The sequence below is a fragment of the Eriocheir sinensis genome, unplaced genomic scaffold (genome assembly GCF_024679095.1).
Source record: "Eriocheir sinensis breed Jianghai 21 unplaced genomic scaffold, ASM2467909v1 Scaffold274, whole genome shotgun sequence".
Lineage (NCBI taxonomy): Eukaryota > Metazoa > Arthropoda > Malacostraca > Decapoda > Varunidae > Eriocheir > Eriocheir sinensis.
In genome coordinates, this window is record NW_026111581.1 from 418,706 (window position 1) to 435,000 (window position 16,295).

At 45.2% G+C, this 16,295-nt stretch overlaps 2 protein-coding genes and 1 long non-coding RNA gene across 5 annotated transcripts in view; 2 read left to right on the top strand and 1 right to left on the bottom strand.

The window, feature by feature from the left end:
* LOC126991405 (uncharacterized) overlaps nucleotides 1-16,295 on the top strand; it is a 70,023-nt gene that overhangs the window by 9,062 nt on the left and 44,666 nt on the right. The window lies entirely within an intron of this gene.
* Nucleotides 5,257-6,650, top strand: LOC126991409 (uncharacterized). The gene is made up of 3 exons (XR_007745506.1): nucleotides 5,257-5,858; nucleotides 6,057-6,254; nucleotides 6,552-6,650. It is a non-coding gene; the product is annotated as an uncharacterized LOC126991409 (long non-coding RNA).
* LOC126991407 (uncharacterized) overlaps nucleotides 6,891-16,295 on the bottom strand; it is a 20,497-nt gene continuing 11,092 nt past the window's right edge. The window contains exons 2-6 of the mRNA XM_050850178.1: nucleotides 14,170-14,304; nucleotides 13,088-13,261; nucleotides 12,181-12,257; nucleotides 8,867-9,019; nucleotides 6,891-7,036 (exon numbers count right to left, since the gene is read on the bottom strand). Of these exons, the coding sequence (XP_050706135.1) occupies nucleotides 7,027-7,036; nucleotides 8,867-9,019; nucleotides 12,181-12,257; nucleotides 13,088-13,261; nucleotides 14,170-14,304 (549 nt within the window). The 3' untranslated portion in view covers nucleotides 6,891-7,026. The remainder of the gene's footprint in view (nucleotides 7,037-8,866; nucleotides 9,020-12,180; nucleotides 12,258-13,087; nucleotides 13,262-14,169; nucleotides 14,305-16,295) is intronic.

Genomic DNA, 16,295 nt, shown 5'->3' on the forward strand with positions numbered 1-16,295 from the left:
GGAAGGAAAGAGTATGTCCAGAATATTTACGTTAAATTTGTAAGGGTATGTTCATCCTTCTTTACTGTTATCTTACACAGCTGTCACAGGGGATGAACACAATGATTTTCAAGACGTGGCACACACCCATCCCAGACATTCTTAGCCTGCCAACGTCCCAGCCACCACTTTCCGCTGGTCAAGCTATGTATCAGGGCTGCCAGGTGACCAAACCTGGTTGACCTGTTAGCCACGCAGTGTTGCTGGCGTCACACAAGGCAAATTTCTGCCAACATGTTGCTCGTTTTTGTTGGTGATAATCGCCAACCAACAATGTTGTCCATCACACTGTGACCCTGAACATTGTTGTGTTGACGTCGCGCTCCAACAACAACAAACACCACGCCAGCATCTCTCCAGCCACTTTACCATGAATCGGAAGGATATTGAGAATTTAGAAGATTGTGCTGCTGCATTGCACATAATGAAGCATGTGCTACGACTGCAGAAACGCCAGAAGAGGCATTGGGGGCACCCATGGCTAGTTTGTTAAACTTTGTTTATACCTCGTGCCAGGCACAGACTCCACCCCGGGCGGGGCCGGGGCCGGGGTTGCCAGATTCTTTTGACGATAAGTAGCCTACTCACACATCAAAAAGAAGCGGATTTCAACATGAAGTAGCCCAATACATTTCAGAATTACTCAGAATTTAAGTACAAGTACTGGATTAAAAAGTTAAGTAGCGCATAGCCTTCATAAGTCGCCCAATCCGCTACTTTTCGCCCAATCTGGCAACCCCATGGCCCCGGCACGGGCCTCCAATGCTGCGCGCTGATTGGCTACGTTCCACTTTATCCTGGCGTTCCATTTTATCCCGGGAGGCGGTGACCCACCATACAGTCAGTTGAGGGTTATAAATAACTTTACACAGTGGGCAAATAAATCACAAACGCATACATGCACATGTACGTCGGTTTTTGGAGTTTTACCGTTGACAATTGGAGTAAATATGTACGATGAGTGAGTTTCAATTTACATTTGAATGTCATTTGACCCCATTTCCTCCCAACCAGTCTGACGTCACATCTGTCGTCCATTCTTCCCGACCCGCCAGATCTTGTTGGTTGTTGTTCGTTTTGCCCAACAGCCAACAAAGACGACTAACATGTTGGGCGAAATTTGCCCTGTGTGACGCCAGCTTTACACAATGAAGCTAACAAGCTATGCCAAGATGGTGGTGTTAGCCAAGCACCCTGCCAGGTTGTTGCACAGGGTGTTTGGTTGGCGGCAGGAGGGGGGGGGGGAGGGGGGTGTAAGTAAACAAAGGACACTTAGTTACGTGAGTCACCAGTGTCACCTGTGCTGCATCTTCTTACCTTCTGGGAATGGTTGATTGTAGAGGAATTTTTACCTTGCTGCTCATGTAAGTGGTAGAGGAGTGAGATCCTAGAGCAGTCACCCTTCTGAGGCATAAGTTCCATGTAACTAAACTTCAAGCAGAGAGGAAAGACAGATGTTAGCCAGGCAGGATGTCAGTGTGGAAGCACACTTTTTGAGGACAGCTGGAGGACCATACGCCCTCGATAGATTCAGGCAGAGGGAGCATAAAAACACCTCATTAACACCTCATCTCTTCCATACCAGGAAGTGGCATTGGCCACCTGGAAGAGCACAGCACCAGGAGACAGCACTCAACTGTGTCCCATTGGTCATAACTGGTGCCCGTGGTGAAGTGGGTGTCTCAGGCGGGTGCTGGGCTCAGTACTTGCCCTGTTCTCACAGCCACTGACTTAAGGACTCCCTGCTGCATCCCTAGCCTCGCCTGTATGCTTGGTCTTGTGTGTGGTGGTGAGGAACTTTACTGCCAAAGTGTCCAGGACCAGCAGGAGGGTTCTGTCACTGGTGTGAGAATCAGGGGTGATCAGAAGAACCACCACCTTGCTGCTGGCATCTTTTATAAAGGAAAAGGAAAGTTTTTAAGTGTGAAAATATTTGAGAGCAAGAGCAAGCTGACTATATGCAGCTTGCACACACTGGTGAAGGAAACTAAGTGGTAAGAGTGTGGGAAAAGACTCCCTATGAAGGATGACCTCAACAGACACACCCACACCTGCTGAGGAAATGAGCCATGAATGTTATGAGTGTGGCAAAAGGTTCAGTAAGAAGAGTAACTTCAATAAACACATCCTTACACACACTGGGGAAAGATCAAGGCCTGATGCATGATATGAAAAGAAACTGGAAATTGAAGAACATCTCGATTGTGCCAGTCATTGCCGGAGCAACAGGCCTACTGAAAAAGAACTTCAAAGACCATCTAGCTAAAATCCCAGGAAACCCGAGGGCAACAGAAATCCAAACAATTGCCCTTAAGGGAACCACTACCATCCTAAAAAGAACCCTCGGTTGCAGCCTCTAAAAAGTGGGTGATTGTTAGGCACTTGGCAGAGTGCCCCATCACCCATAATCAAGACTGAAAAAGTAAACTAAAACAAAAAAAGGGAAAGAAATCATGCATGTGAAGTTTGTGGTAAGAGATTTACTATGAAGGACACCCTCAACAGACATGCCCTGACACACACTGGTGAAAGAAATCATGCATGTGAAGTTTGTGGTAAGAGATTTACTGAAAAAGGTTCCCTCAACAACCACTTCCTAACACACACGGGTGAAAGAAATCATGAGTGCGGGTTTTGTGGCAAAAGATTCAGACTGAAGGGTGCTCTCAGCAGACATGTTCTCAGACACACTGGTGAGAGAAATTATGAATGTGAAGTTTGTGGGAAAGCATTTTCTGAGAAAGGAACCCTGAACAAACACTCCCTTATTTACGGTGAAAAAAAACGTGAATGTGAAGTCTAATTAAAGAAACGCACCAGAAAACGAACCCCCAGAAAATGTGTCAAGCGTTTGGCAAAGACAAAACAACCTTGACTTTGGGCCAGTTTACAGCCCAGTGCAGCAAGTGTGTGAGCTCCCCAACCTAACACAGAATACGACAAAAACTCCTTGTGGCTCTAGTGCTTGGTGTTGATGTGATAAGGAGGAGGGAATTTTAGGAACCCACACAAGAAATATCTATAACAGTCTCTGGTACTGAGTAGAAATAATGGATCATTGTGGTGAATATGGTTTGGTTTGGGGGTAACAATGACCCTGTGTTGAACTGGCCCTATGTTTTCTTCAAGCTAGTGTATATATCTTTTTTGTTGCTGGTATAGGTCCTGATGTGTACTTTCTGATTATGCATGAAGGTTAGTATCTTTGAGAGTATGCCCGTGCTCCATGGTACAGGACAGAACGATTTTGCCTCTCTCAAAATGTTTTTCACACACATTAAGAAGGAAGAAGGACACACAGCAGCTCCTTATAACCTGCCTGTGACACCCATTACGCATTCCAACGTGATGTTAGTTTTTTTTTTTTTTCATAGATAGGTGTTTTATTTTCTTATTGTTATGCATAGCAAAGGTATGAATGATAGGATGAAGATAGTAATGCACAATTATGACCCTGGTTGTCCATGCAGCGCCCCGAGCCCCACAGCGTTCACCTGTGGCTGTACACACACTCATCAGAACCAAGAAATACTATTGTCAAACCATTTATAATAATTTGTTTAGGTGTTTGGTTCCGCAGGTACTTTCCTCCCCTCTGCTCCACCACACAGTCCAACACCTATCCCTTCCTCTCATATGTTACCCATAGCAAACATATGAGGGGGAAAAATAGGTGTTGGAACTGTGTGGCAGAGCAGAGGGGACGAAAGGACCCTCGGAATTAAGCAGATTCATTGCCCACACTTGCCCCAACATCAGTGGCTGTACACACACACTCATCAGAACCAAAATATGTTCAGCAGTCATTGCCCACACTTGCCCTTATCCTGATGGTCGCTGGTTCCTCTTGGTTTGTATAATCCTGAAGCTCTAGCCCATGACAGGACCTCCACCCCCAGCTGTGCCTTGGCCCCCAACACTCACCACCACCACTTGTGTAGCCTGGCCGCCTGCTGCACCCACTTCACTACACCGTGTACCTGTAATAGTTCCATCCACACCTCCACCCTCGTCGTCATTACCATGCACCACTCTGCTCATTCCTTTGCTGCCTCGTACACTTGTCCAATCTTCTGTTAACTGTTCCCTATTGTGTTTCATTTTACTGTTAACGTGCCCATCGGAAAGTTTGGGTTCTCTAGTATATTCCTCTCAATTCCTTTCTCCCTCTGTAAATTCTTACAATGCCATTTCTTGCAGTTCTGTGTTCTTCTCCGCTCTGTTGTTTCCTCTTCACCCTGTACTTCACATTCATGAGTTCTTTCATCAGCATGTTGAGGTATTTCTTCACTTTGCATTGTTTTCCACAAGCTGTCATTCATGAACTCTTTCACCAGTGTGTGTCAGGGCATGTCTGTTGAGGGTGTTCTTCATAGTAAATATCTTTCCACGAACTTCACACTCATGATTTCTCTCACTTTTTTTGTTTTAGTTTACTTTTTTAGTCTTGATTATGGGTGATGGGGTACTCTGCCAAGTGCCTAACAATCACCCACTTTTTAGAGCTTACCAGTGTGTGTGAGGATGTGTTTACTGAGGTTACTCTTCCTACTGAACCTTTGGCCACACTCACAACATTCATGACTCATTTCAAAGGTGTGGCTGTATTTGTTGAGCTCACCCTTCATACGTAGTCTTTTTTCCACACTCTTGGCATTCATAATTTCCTTCACCAGTGTGTGGAGGTGGTGAGTGAGTGAAGTGATGCACCCCCTGGTGTATATGTTCCTGTTAGTTAATTAGTGCAAGGCTGTGTCTAGTGATCTCGTTCTAGTCTCAAATCTTCACACACTCAAATTTGCCCTTTCCTCTATGGCTGGAGGTGCCAGCATCAGGGAGGTGGTGGTGACTCTTCTGGCCACCCCTGGTCCTCACACTTGTGGCAGCCTGCCCCTGCTGCTCCTGGCCACTCAGGCTGCTGCCTCCTTAAAGTTTACATTCATGCTTTGCTCCATGCGGCATAATTTTTCTTAGCTGTCCCCAGACACTCACTGCATTCTTGTCTGCCGGCCCCTCACATGCACCACTTGTCCAAGGCCAAGACTCCTCACCCAGGAGTTGAATCCCTCTAAATCTTACAGGACTTGTTTGTGAGTCAATGCGCCCATGCTCTCGTTGATCATCGCTGCCATTAACACGTGCCTCATGACGGACCCACCGGTGGGTCATCATTTGTGTGTGTGTGTGTGTGTGTGTGTTGCAGCACAACCAAGTGGTGGGTCACACAACAGTTTTCATGTCATGCTTTCTTAGTTATATAAATAGGAATAGGATTGTAAGGCAAAACTACAATATCAGTAGGTGTAGGAAGCCATAATAAAAATTGAGATAAATAATAATAGTATATTTATTTGATGATTTCTTTTCTAAAAACTTAATGAGGAATAATTCTCCCTTCAAAATTTTCCTAATACAGATATGAAAGAAATGTTTGACCTTTGATTATTTTCCTTAAAGAAATGCTTTCTGAAGTGAAATTTTGTTTATCTTTCATAACATTCCTCATACAGCTTTTAATCAAGGTTATAGTAGGAAGAGGAAGTGGGTTAGTGGTAAAGGTACAGGTGGGGGAATAGGTAAGACAGTAGGAGTGTACAGTTGTATGGTGAAGATTCGTTGGTTGTTGTCCTGCCGCCAAGAAGCTGTGTGACTGATGTACAGACACGGAGACATGATGGCAAGGAGGTGACGGACAGACCAGACCATAATCCTGTGCAGCTATGACTCAGGGCAGAGGCTAAGCTCCATATTCTTAACCCATCCGCTGCGATTGGCATGGGTTTCGCTTTCACTGGTAGCCTGGTAACATATACTCCCAGGTCTTTCTCTGCCTCTGTGGTGGATAGTGGAGTGTTTCCCATGTGATACTGGTATGCTGGATATCCCTTCACTGGTACCCTGGTAACATACACTCCCAGGTCTTTCTCTGCCTCTGTGGTGGATAGTGGAGTGTCTCCCATGTAGTATTGGTGTGCTGGATATCCCTTCACTGGTAGCCTGGTAACATACACTCCCAGGTCTTTCTTTGCCTCTGTGGTGGATAGTGGAGTGTTTCCCATGTGATATTGGTATGCTGGATATCCCTTCACTGGTAGCCTGGTAACATACACTCCCAGGTCTTTCTCTGCCTCTGTGGTGGATAGTGGAGTGTTTCCCATGTGGTATTGGTGTGCTGGATATCCCTTCACTGGTAGCCTGGTAACATACACTCCCAGGTCTTTCTTTGCCTATGTGGTGGATAGTGGAGTGTTTCCCATGTAGTATTGGTGTGCTGGATATCCCTTCACTGGTAGCCTGGTAACATACACTCCCAGGTCTTTAACTGCCTCTGTGTTGGATAGTGGAGTGTTTCCCATGTGGTATTGGTGTGCTGGATATCCCTTCACTGGTAGCCTGGTAACATACACTCCCAGGTCTTTCTCTGCCTCTGTGGTGGATAGTGGAGTGTTTCCCATGTGGTATTGGTGTGCTGGATATCCCTTCACTGGTAGCCTGGTAACATATACTCCCAGGTCTTTCTCTGCCTCTGTGGTGGATAGTGGAGTGTTTCCCAGGTGGTATTGGTGTGCTGGATATCCCTTCACTGGTAGCCTGGTAACATACACTCCCAGGTCTTTCTCTACCTCTGTGGTGGATAGTGGAGTGTTTCCCATGTAGTATTGGTGTGCTGGATATCCCTTCACTGGTAGCCTGGTAACATATACTCCCAGGTCTTTCTCTGCCTCTGTGGTGGATAGTGGAGTGTTTCCCATGTAGTATTGGTGTGCTGGATATCCCTTCACTGGTAGCCTGGTAACATACACTCCCAGGTCATTCTCTGCGTCTGTGGTGGATAGTGGAGTGTTTCCCATGCGGTATTGGGGTGCTGGATTTCCCCTCCCAAGGTGCAGGATTTTACATTTTTCTTCACTGAATTGTAGCAGCCACTTATTGCTCCACTCCTGTAGCTTGGTGATGTATTCTGGTAGGAAGTCTGCATCCAAGGGGTTAAGAGAAACTGAAACGAAAGAAAACATTATATCTATTGCTCTTGTGTGTGTGTGTGAGAGAGAGAGAGAGAGAGAGAGAGAGAGAGAGAGAGAGAGAGAGAGATATTTACATAGATTTACATAGAAAATCAGACCACACAGACCCCATGGTCCAGACTAGGTGGTCTGTCCTTAAACTTAAGTGATTTTACATTAATCAGCAGGCTCCAAAACGTTGCATTTCTACTCTAGTTGATATTAAGTTGAAGGAAGTGACGGTCGAGCTTGTTTTTGAAGGAGTCAATCGTGTTACACTGGAGGGGAAGGCAGAGAGAGAGAGAGAGAGAGAGAGAGAGAGAGAGAGAGAATGGAGGAAAATAGCAAAATACAGAAGAGGAGGAAGAATATGGTCAGGGAATGCCAGGAGGAATTTATATAAAGAGAAGAAGAAAATGAAGACTTAAGTTAATTCCTCCCACGCCTTTCATTCCTCTCATGTTCCTCAATTTTCTTATTCTTTCCTCTTCCTCTTCTACTTTTTCATACATCATCCCTTGTAGTTCAGTTTCTTTCACTTCATACCTTCTCCTTGCCTTCCCCTCCCTTCCATCCCCTTCCCTTCCCATCCATCTGCTTCCCTCACCTTCCCTTCCCTTCCATTGCCTTTCCTTCCCTCACCTTCCCTTCCCTTCCCTTCCCTTCCATTGCCTTTCCTTTCCTTCCCTTAACTCCCCATCCTTCCCTTTCCCTTCCCATACCTTACCTACCTTCCATCATCTTCCCTTTCCTTCTCTTCCTTCTTTTACTTTCCCTTCCCTTCCATTACCTCCCCTTACCTTTTCATATTTTCCCTACCCTTCCCTTCCCATCCCTTCCCTTACCTTCCCATCCCTCACCTCCCCTTCCCTTTCCTTCCCTTCCCTTCCCTTCCCTTACCTTACTTTCCTTCCCCTTCCCTTGCCTTATCTTCCCTTTCCCTTCCCTTGCCTTTCCTAACCTTCACTTTCCTTCCCTTCCCTTCCATCACCTTCCCTTTCCTTGCCTTTCCTTACCTTCCCTTTCCTTCCCATCCCTTGCCTTTCCTCACCTTCCCTTCCCTTCCATTGTCTTCCCTTCCCTTCCCTTCCCTTCCCTTAACTCCCCATCCTTCCCTTTCCCTTCCCAAACCTTACCTACCCTTTCCTTCCCTTCCATCATCTTCCCTTTCCTTCCCTCCCATCGTCTTCCCTTCCCTCTCTTACTTTCCCTTCATTTTCATTACCTACCCTTACCTTTTCTTATTTTATCTACCCTTCCCATCCCTTCCCTTACCTTCCTATCCCTCACCTCCCCTTCCCTTCCCTTACTATCCTTTCCCTTACCTTACTTTCCTTCCCCTTCCATCAGCTTCCCTTCCCTTGCCTTTTCTTCCCTTTCCCTTCCCTTGCCTTTCCTCATCTTCCCTTTCCTTCCCTTCCCTTGCCTTGCCTTCCCTCACTTTCCCTTCCCTTGCCTCACCTTCCCTTCCCTTGCATCACCTTCCCTTCCCTTCCCTCACCTTCCCTTCTCTCACCTTCCCTTCCCTTGCCTTTCCTTTCCTGCCCTTCCCTTTGAGTCCCATCGCTTCCCTTTCCTGCCCTTCCCTTACTATCCTTGCCTTCCCATCCCTCACCTTCCCTTTCCCTTCCAATACCTTCCCTTCCCTTCCATCACCTTTTCTTCCCTTCCCTTTCCTTCCATTACCTTCCCTTCCCTTCCTTTGCCTTTCACTCCCTTATCGTCCCTCACCTCCCCTTACTTTCCCTTCCCTTTCCCTACCCTTCCCTTCCCTTACATGCCTCAACAAACAGCCAAGCCCTCAGGTAAACACACACACTCACTTCATATCTGAGGTGTCGGTGTGTGTGCGGAGCGGCTGGGCAGAGGACAGCGCTCCCGCCCTCCTCTTCTTGTACAGCAGGAAGGCGGTGAGGCCGAAGACGATGGTGGCCAGGCAGCTGAGGGAGGCGGCGACAATGAAGGCGACACCCGCGCTGGAACGGGAGCAAGAGGCGGTGAGGAGCAGGAAAAGGAGAAATATGCAAGATGTGTAAGACTATAGAGAAAAGAAGGAGAGGAAGAAGAGGAAAGAACAAGCCGATGGAAAACAAGGAAGAAAAGCAAGATGTGAAACTATATAGGAAGGAAAAAAGAAGAAACAACATTAGGGAAAACAAGGAAGAAAAGGAGATAGAAGCCAGATATAAAACTAGGAATAAAGGAAGAGGAAGAAAGAATAGGGAGAACACGTCAATGGAAAACAAGGAAGAAGAAGAAGAAGAGGGAAGGAAGAAAGCAAGGAAAGGAGGGAAGGAAGGAGAGGAAAGAAATGAAGGCAGAGAGAAGAGGACAGGAGAGAGAGAGCCAGAGCCTTCGACAGGGTTTGGCACCAAGACCTCATCGCCGAGCTGAAGAGCCTAGGTGTGCGAGGCGCCCTCCTGCAACTCATTGGGGACTACCTCCAGGACATGGCATTACAGTTGGCGATTATCGGCCACACCTCAAGCCAGCACCCCATCAATGCAAGCGTGCCCCAGGGCAGCGTACTCGGGCCTCTACTGTGGAATGTTTATTTCAATGACATTCTCCAGCTCATCCCAGAGGCCCAGGCGTACGCTGACGACTGTACCCTTGCCTTCACCAGCGACAGACAGGACTGGCAAGGCACAGTTTGTCGTATCAACATGGCACTCAACAAAATTGTCGCCTGGAGCAGCTGCTGGCAAGTCACCCTGGGCCTGGCCCCTGACAAAACACAAGCAATGGTTATATCCCGCAGGCGAGACATTAACAATCTAGCCGTGCCGGGGATACAACTGGAGGGGAAAACGTTACCTCTTCAAGACTCCATCTCCATTCTCGGAGTGGAGTTCGACGCGGGACTCTCCTTCACTAACCATGCCAAGAAAATAACAAAAAATGCAGCATGGAAACTCAGCTGTGTACGGCGCAACTCCCATATACTTGACGCCATAGGGGCTGAGGTGCTCTACAAGGCACAAGTACGTCCCCTCATGGAGTACTCCCCCCTCACCTGGTCCTCCTGCCCTCCATCCTACCTTGCAACGCTGGATCGTGTCCAGACCAGAGCCCAGCGTCTGATACAGCGCACAGGTCCTCAGCATGCGCGTGGCTCCCTGCAACCTCTCCAGGAGCGCAGGGATGTGGCAGGCCTGTGTGTAATGTTCAAGGCACACAACCTAAACACACCCCACCTGGCAGCTCTCAAGCTCCCCGCGCCCCCAAGCCCCATACACTCCACCCGAGCAGCACCCCACAGGCAGGAACAAGTGGCTGTACCCTTCTCTAGGACAGAACACCACTTCCGCTCCTTCCAGCCCCGCTACAGCCGCCTGTGGAACCAGCTTGTTCGCCACACCGACCTCCACCATCATGCGTCTCTTCAAGACTTCAAGCGGGAGGTGAACAGCTGGCTTAGGACCTCTGGGCAGTAACTCACTGTGTGTAATCTTGTACATAGCTATAGATAGATGAAGCTTAAAACCTTCAACTTTATCATAATCTTTTGTAAACCCTGTTTAAATAAATAAGAGAGAGAGAGAGAGAGAGAGAGAGAGAGAGAGAGAGAGAGAGAGAGAGAGAGAGAGAGAGAGAGAGAAGAAAAAGAAGAAACAGCAGGATGGTCTAATACTATGGGAAGACAATGATAAAGGAAGGGAAGAAGAAAAGGAGAACAAATTGAAGTGTGTGAAAAAAAATTATGAGAAAACAAGGAAGAAAAAGAATAGTAGTGTAAAAACTGTGAAGAAAATGAAGAAAATGAAAACAAAAAACTAGGCGATGTAAAAACTGAAGAAAATGAAGAAAAAATTAGAATATGAAAATAAAAAATGAGAAAATGAAGAAAAAAATGAAAAAAATGAAAATGAATGAAAATGAAAAAAAAAAGAAAATGAAATGAAAAAAATGAAAATGAAAAAATGAAAATAAAAAAATGAAAATGAAAAATGAAAATGAAAAAGAAGAAAATGGAGAAAAATATAACAAAACTAGGTGATGTAAAAACTGAAGAAAATGAAAACAAGACTATGAAGAAAAGTAAGAAGAAAATGAGAACAAATGGAAGCATGTGAAGAAAATGATGACAAAACGAGGAAGAAAACAAAGGAAGAAAATGAGAACATGTGGAAGAAAAGAAGAAAATGATAATTAAAACTAGGGAGAAAAAGAAAGAACATTAGGGAGAACAAGGAAGAAGAAGAAGATGAAGAGGAAGAAAAAGAAGAAGAATTACATAGAATTACATAGAAAATCAGACCACACAGACCCCATGGTCCAGACTTGGTGGACTGTGATTTTACATTAATCAGAAGGCTCCAAAACGTTGCATTTCTACTCTAGTTGATATTAAGTTGAAGGAAGTGACGGTCGAGCTTGTTTTTAAAGGAGTCAATCGTGTTACACTGGACCACTGATGGTGGAAGCTTATTCCATTCTCGCACTACAACATTGGTGAAGAAAAATTTGGTGCAGTCTGAATTTACTTGTCTACATCTGAGTTTTACGCCATTGTTCCTCGTGCGCGAAGTGTCATCGATCATAAACAATGTTGATCTGTCTACATTCGTGAAACCATTAAGTATTTTAAAACATTCGATCAGTTTTCCTCGGAGGCGACGTTTCTCAAGAGAGAACATGTTAAGGGTAGAAAGCCTTTCCTCGTAGGACTTGTTGCGCAAGGAAGGGATCATTTTCGTTGCCCGACGCTGAACACCTTCTAATTTAGCAGTGTCCTTTGCATGGTGGGGAGACCAAAACTGTACCGCATATTCTAAGTGGGGTCTGACTAAACTATTGGAAAAAGATAAAGAAGAGGAAGAAAAAGAAGAAAAGGAAGAAGAAGAAAAAGATATAGAAGAGGAAGAAGAAGAAAAAGAAGAGGAAGAAGATAAAAAGGAGGAAGAGGAAGAAAAAGAAGAAGATCAAGGAAGAAAAAGAAGAGGAAGATGAAGATAAAAAAGAAGAGGAAGAAAATAAAAAAGAAGAGGAAGAAGATAAAAAAGAAAAGGAAGAAAAAGATAAAAAAAGAAGAAGAGGAAGAAAATAAAGAAGAAGAGGTAGAAGAAGAAGACTGTCAACACTCTCCACACACACACACACACACACACACACACACACACACACACACACTCACCCTTTACTCGCGAAGTCCGCCGCCAAACAGCCCGACACAAACCAGAAGGCCGTCCAGAGACATGTGTACACCAGCTCCTGCAAGCACACGGAAGCACACTCACACACACACGTACACCATTACAAATACACCATCATTGTTATTATCATTAGTAGTTATGACATGAAGAAAGAAGAAGGGAAAGAGGAGGGGAGGAACAAAGAAAAGGAAAGAGAAAGTATAAGGGAAAGGAGATGAAAGAAAGGGAAGGAGGGAAGAGAGCTAGGAGAGGAAAAGAAAGGAGAGACAGAAAAGGGAAGAGAGGAGAGGATAAGAGGGAAGGAAGAAACATCAAAAAGAAGGAAGAAAACAACACAGACAAGGAATGAAAGAAAGGGAAAGAAAATTAAGCAAGGAGAGAAGAAATGAAGGAACAAAAGGAAGCCAGGAATCACAGAAAACAGCCCACACGTACTCCTTACCAGCATTCCCCAGGGCACGAGAGACAGCAGGGCCACAGTACTGAAGACAAGGAAGGATAGAAAGGAATATAATCTGAAGCAAGGAGAGAAGAAATGAAGGAAAAAGGAAGCCAGGCATCGCAGAAAAGAACCCACCCTCTTTACCAGCATTCCCGAGGGCACGAGAGACAAGGGGGGGGGGGGGGGGGCCCAGTACTGAAGACAAGGAAGGATAGAAAGGAAAAGAAAACGAAGCAAGGAGAGAAGGAATGAAGGCAAAAAGGAGGCCAAGAATCACAGAAAACAACACAGGCTCCAGGGAAGGAAGGAAGGAAAAGAAAGGACTGAGCTGCCTCCCTTGATGTAGAAAAAATAAAGAAAATGACAAGAAGACAAGGAATGAAAGGGGAAAGAAAACGAAGCAAGGAGAGAAGAAATGAAGGCAAAAAGGAAGCTACCCTCCTTACCAGCATTCCACAGGGCACGTCAGTGAGGACGACCACAGCATTGACGAGGTACATCACGAACAACATGCCACTGAACCAGAAGCTGCCCATGGACGTGAAGGAGATCCAGTCCGAGGTGCCGCCGCGAGGGTGTTCCGAGACCATGACAGAGACGAACACCAGCACTGCGATGACCTGTGGGGGATGGAGCGTTGATTGGGGGAACGTTGGGGTTGGGATGAGTGTGTGGGTGTAGGGATGGCTAGGGGAATTATGGGGAGAGAAGGAAAAAAAAAGGTAAGGAAAGGAAAGAGAAGGGGAGGGGCTTAAAAGGAAGAGGGATGGCTTGGGAAAGTATGGGGAAGGAGGGAAAATAAATGAGAGGAAAGAAAGAAAAGGAGGAGGGAGGAAGGAAGGCAGAAAAAAGGAACAAAAGGAAAAGGAGTGAAAGGAAAGGAAGGAAGAAAAGGAGTGAAAGGAAAGGCAAGAGAAGGGGGAAGAGCTAACCAAGAAGGGGGAGGGGCTTAATGAGAAGGGGGCGGGGCTTTAACGCCAACTTAAGCTAAACACACTCACCAGATGCAACAGATTCAGCCTTTCTTAGTATGTTTCTATAGTAAGGAGGATGGAGAGACTTATAGGGAAGGGGGAGGAGCTTAAGGAGAAAGGGGTGGAGCTTATATGGAAGGGGAGGGGTTTAAGGAGAAGGGGGCGGGGCTTAAGAAGAAAAAGGCACTGAGAACAAAGGAGAAATAATGAAAAAAAAGGAAAAGAAAAGAATGGAGAAGGAAAAAAAGGAGGAAAAATGAAAGAAAGGAGAAGGAAATGAAGCGACAATAAGGAGGAGGAGGAGGAGGAGAGGAGAAAGAAGGGAAAGGAAGGAAAGAAGGAAGAAGGGAAAGGAAGCAATAGGGAAAGAGAGGAAGAAAGAATGAAATAAAAAGACCAGAGAAAGAAAGAACGAAAAAAAAAGGAAGAATGAAAGAGAGAGAAGAAGGAAATGGAAAGAAAAATAAGGAGGAGGGGCGGCTTATAGGAAAGGGGGCGGGGCTTAATCAGAAAGGGGTGGAGCCTATACGCCAACTTAAGCTGAATGCACTCACTAGTTGGGCCAGCTTGAGTATTCCTTCATATGTTCTGAGGTATGAGTAGTTGAAGAAGATTTTCCGCTCACCACCGCCGGCTGTGTTCTCCGGCGGTGGTGCTGTGGTGGTGGTGGTGTGGCCGGCTGGGGACATCTGCAAGGGAGGTGTGGTACGTGGTGAGTGGCGGTGCATGGTGGTGGTGGTGGTGGTGGTGGTGAAGAAGTGAGTGGAGAAAGAAATGAGAGAAGTGGAGGGGAAGAAGAAAGGAAAGGAAAGAGGAGGAAAGGAAGGAAGGAAGAAAGGTAAAGGAAAGAGTAGGAGGGAAGGAAGGAATGGAGAGAGAATGATGTAAAAGAGAGAAGGAAGGAAAGAGAGGAAGAAAGAAAGAAAGAAATGAGAAAGAGAGAGAGAGAGAGAGAGAGAGAGAGAGAGAGAGAGAGAGAGAGAGAGAGAGAGAGAGAGAGAGAGAGAGAGAGAGAGAGAGAGAGAGAGAGAGACACGAAGGAAAAAGAAGGTAAAAAGAAAGAAAGGGAGAAGTAAAGGAAAGAAAAATTAGTGGGATGAAGAGGAGGTAAAAAGGGCTGAGAGAAGAGGAGGAGAGAAGGGAGGGAGGGAATGAGTGAGGGGAGAGAGAGAGAGAGGATGGAAGTGATGGGATGTTGATCTTCTAGCTATTAAAGACTCCAAATATTTGTATGTGTGTGTGTGTGTGTGTGTGTGTGTGTGTGTGTGTGTGTGTGTGTGTGTTCTCTCTTCCCTCCCTCCCAGTTTTTCTCAACCTCTTTCCCTCCTACTCACACCTTTCCTTTACTCTCTCTCTCTCTCTCTCTCTCTCTTTCTCCACTCTCTCTTTCTCTCTCTCTTCCTTTCTCTCCTTGCTTCTTCCTTTTCACACCCTCTTATCTATAGCCTTATTTTTCACTCTGTCACTCTTCCCCTTTCTCCTTCCCCATTAGATTAGATGAACACACACACACACACACACACACACACACACACACACACACACACACACACACACACACACACACACACACACACACACACACACACACACACACAGTGTGTGTGTGTGTGTGTGTGTGTGTAATCTAATGAGGAAGAGTGGAGGGAGGAGGACAGAGTTGGAGATAAGGATAGAGATAAGTGGATGTAAGAGTAGTTGTAGTAGTAGTAGTAGTAGTAGTAGTAGTAGGAGTACGTAGTAATGCCTACTTATAACAGTAGTAGTAGTAGTAGTAGTAGTAGTACGTAGTAATGCCTACTTATAACAGTAGTAGTAGTAGTAGTAGTAGGAGTACGTAGTAATGCCTACTTATAACAGTAGTAGTAGTAGTAGGAGGAGGAGGAGTAGTACGTAGTACCTACTTATAATAGTAGTAGTAGTAGTAGTAGTAGGAGTACGTAGTAGTGCCTACTTATAACAGTAGTAGTAGTAGGAGTAGTACGTAGTACCTACTTATAATAGTAGTAGTAGTAGGAGTAGGAGTAGTACGTAGTACCTACTTATAATAGTAGTAGTAGTAGGAGTAGTACGTAGTACCTACTTATAATAGTAGTAGTAGTAGTAGTAGTAGGAGTAGGAGTAGTACGTAGTACCTACTTATAATAGTAGTAGTAGTAGTAGTAGTAGTAGTAGTAGTAGTAGTAGTAGTAGTAGGAGTAGGAGTAGTACGTAGTACCTACTTATAATAGTAGTAGTAGTAGTAGTAGTAGTAGTAGTAGTAGTAGTAGTAGTAGTAGGAGTAGGAGTACGTAGTAGTGCCTACTTATAACAGTAGTAGTAGTAGGAGTAGTACGTAGTACCTACTTATAATAGTAGTAGTAGTAGTAGTAGTAGTAGTAGGAGTACGTAGTAGTGCCTACTTATAACAGTAGTAGTAGTAGGAGTAGTACGTAGTACCTACTTATAATAGTAGTAGTGTCTAGTATAATAATAGTAGTATATATAGTAGTAGTAGTAGTAGTATATATCAGGGGTTCCCAACCTCTTTGTTCCTCTGCACCCCTTGGGCATTTTTATAGGTTCCCGTGTACCCCTAAAAATTTAGGATAAAAAACGACGAAATTGTAATATTTTAATATTATTTTATAATGAAATCTGTATGTGTGGACTGATGATATAATTTAAATAACAGTTTTGC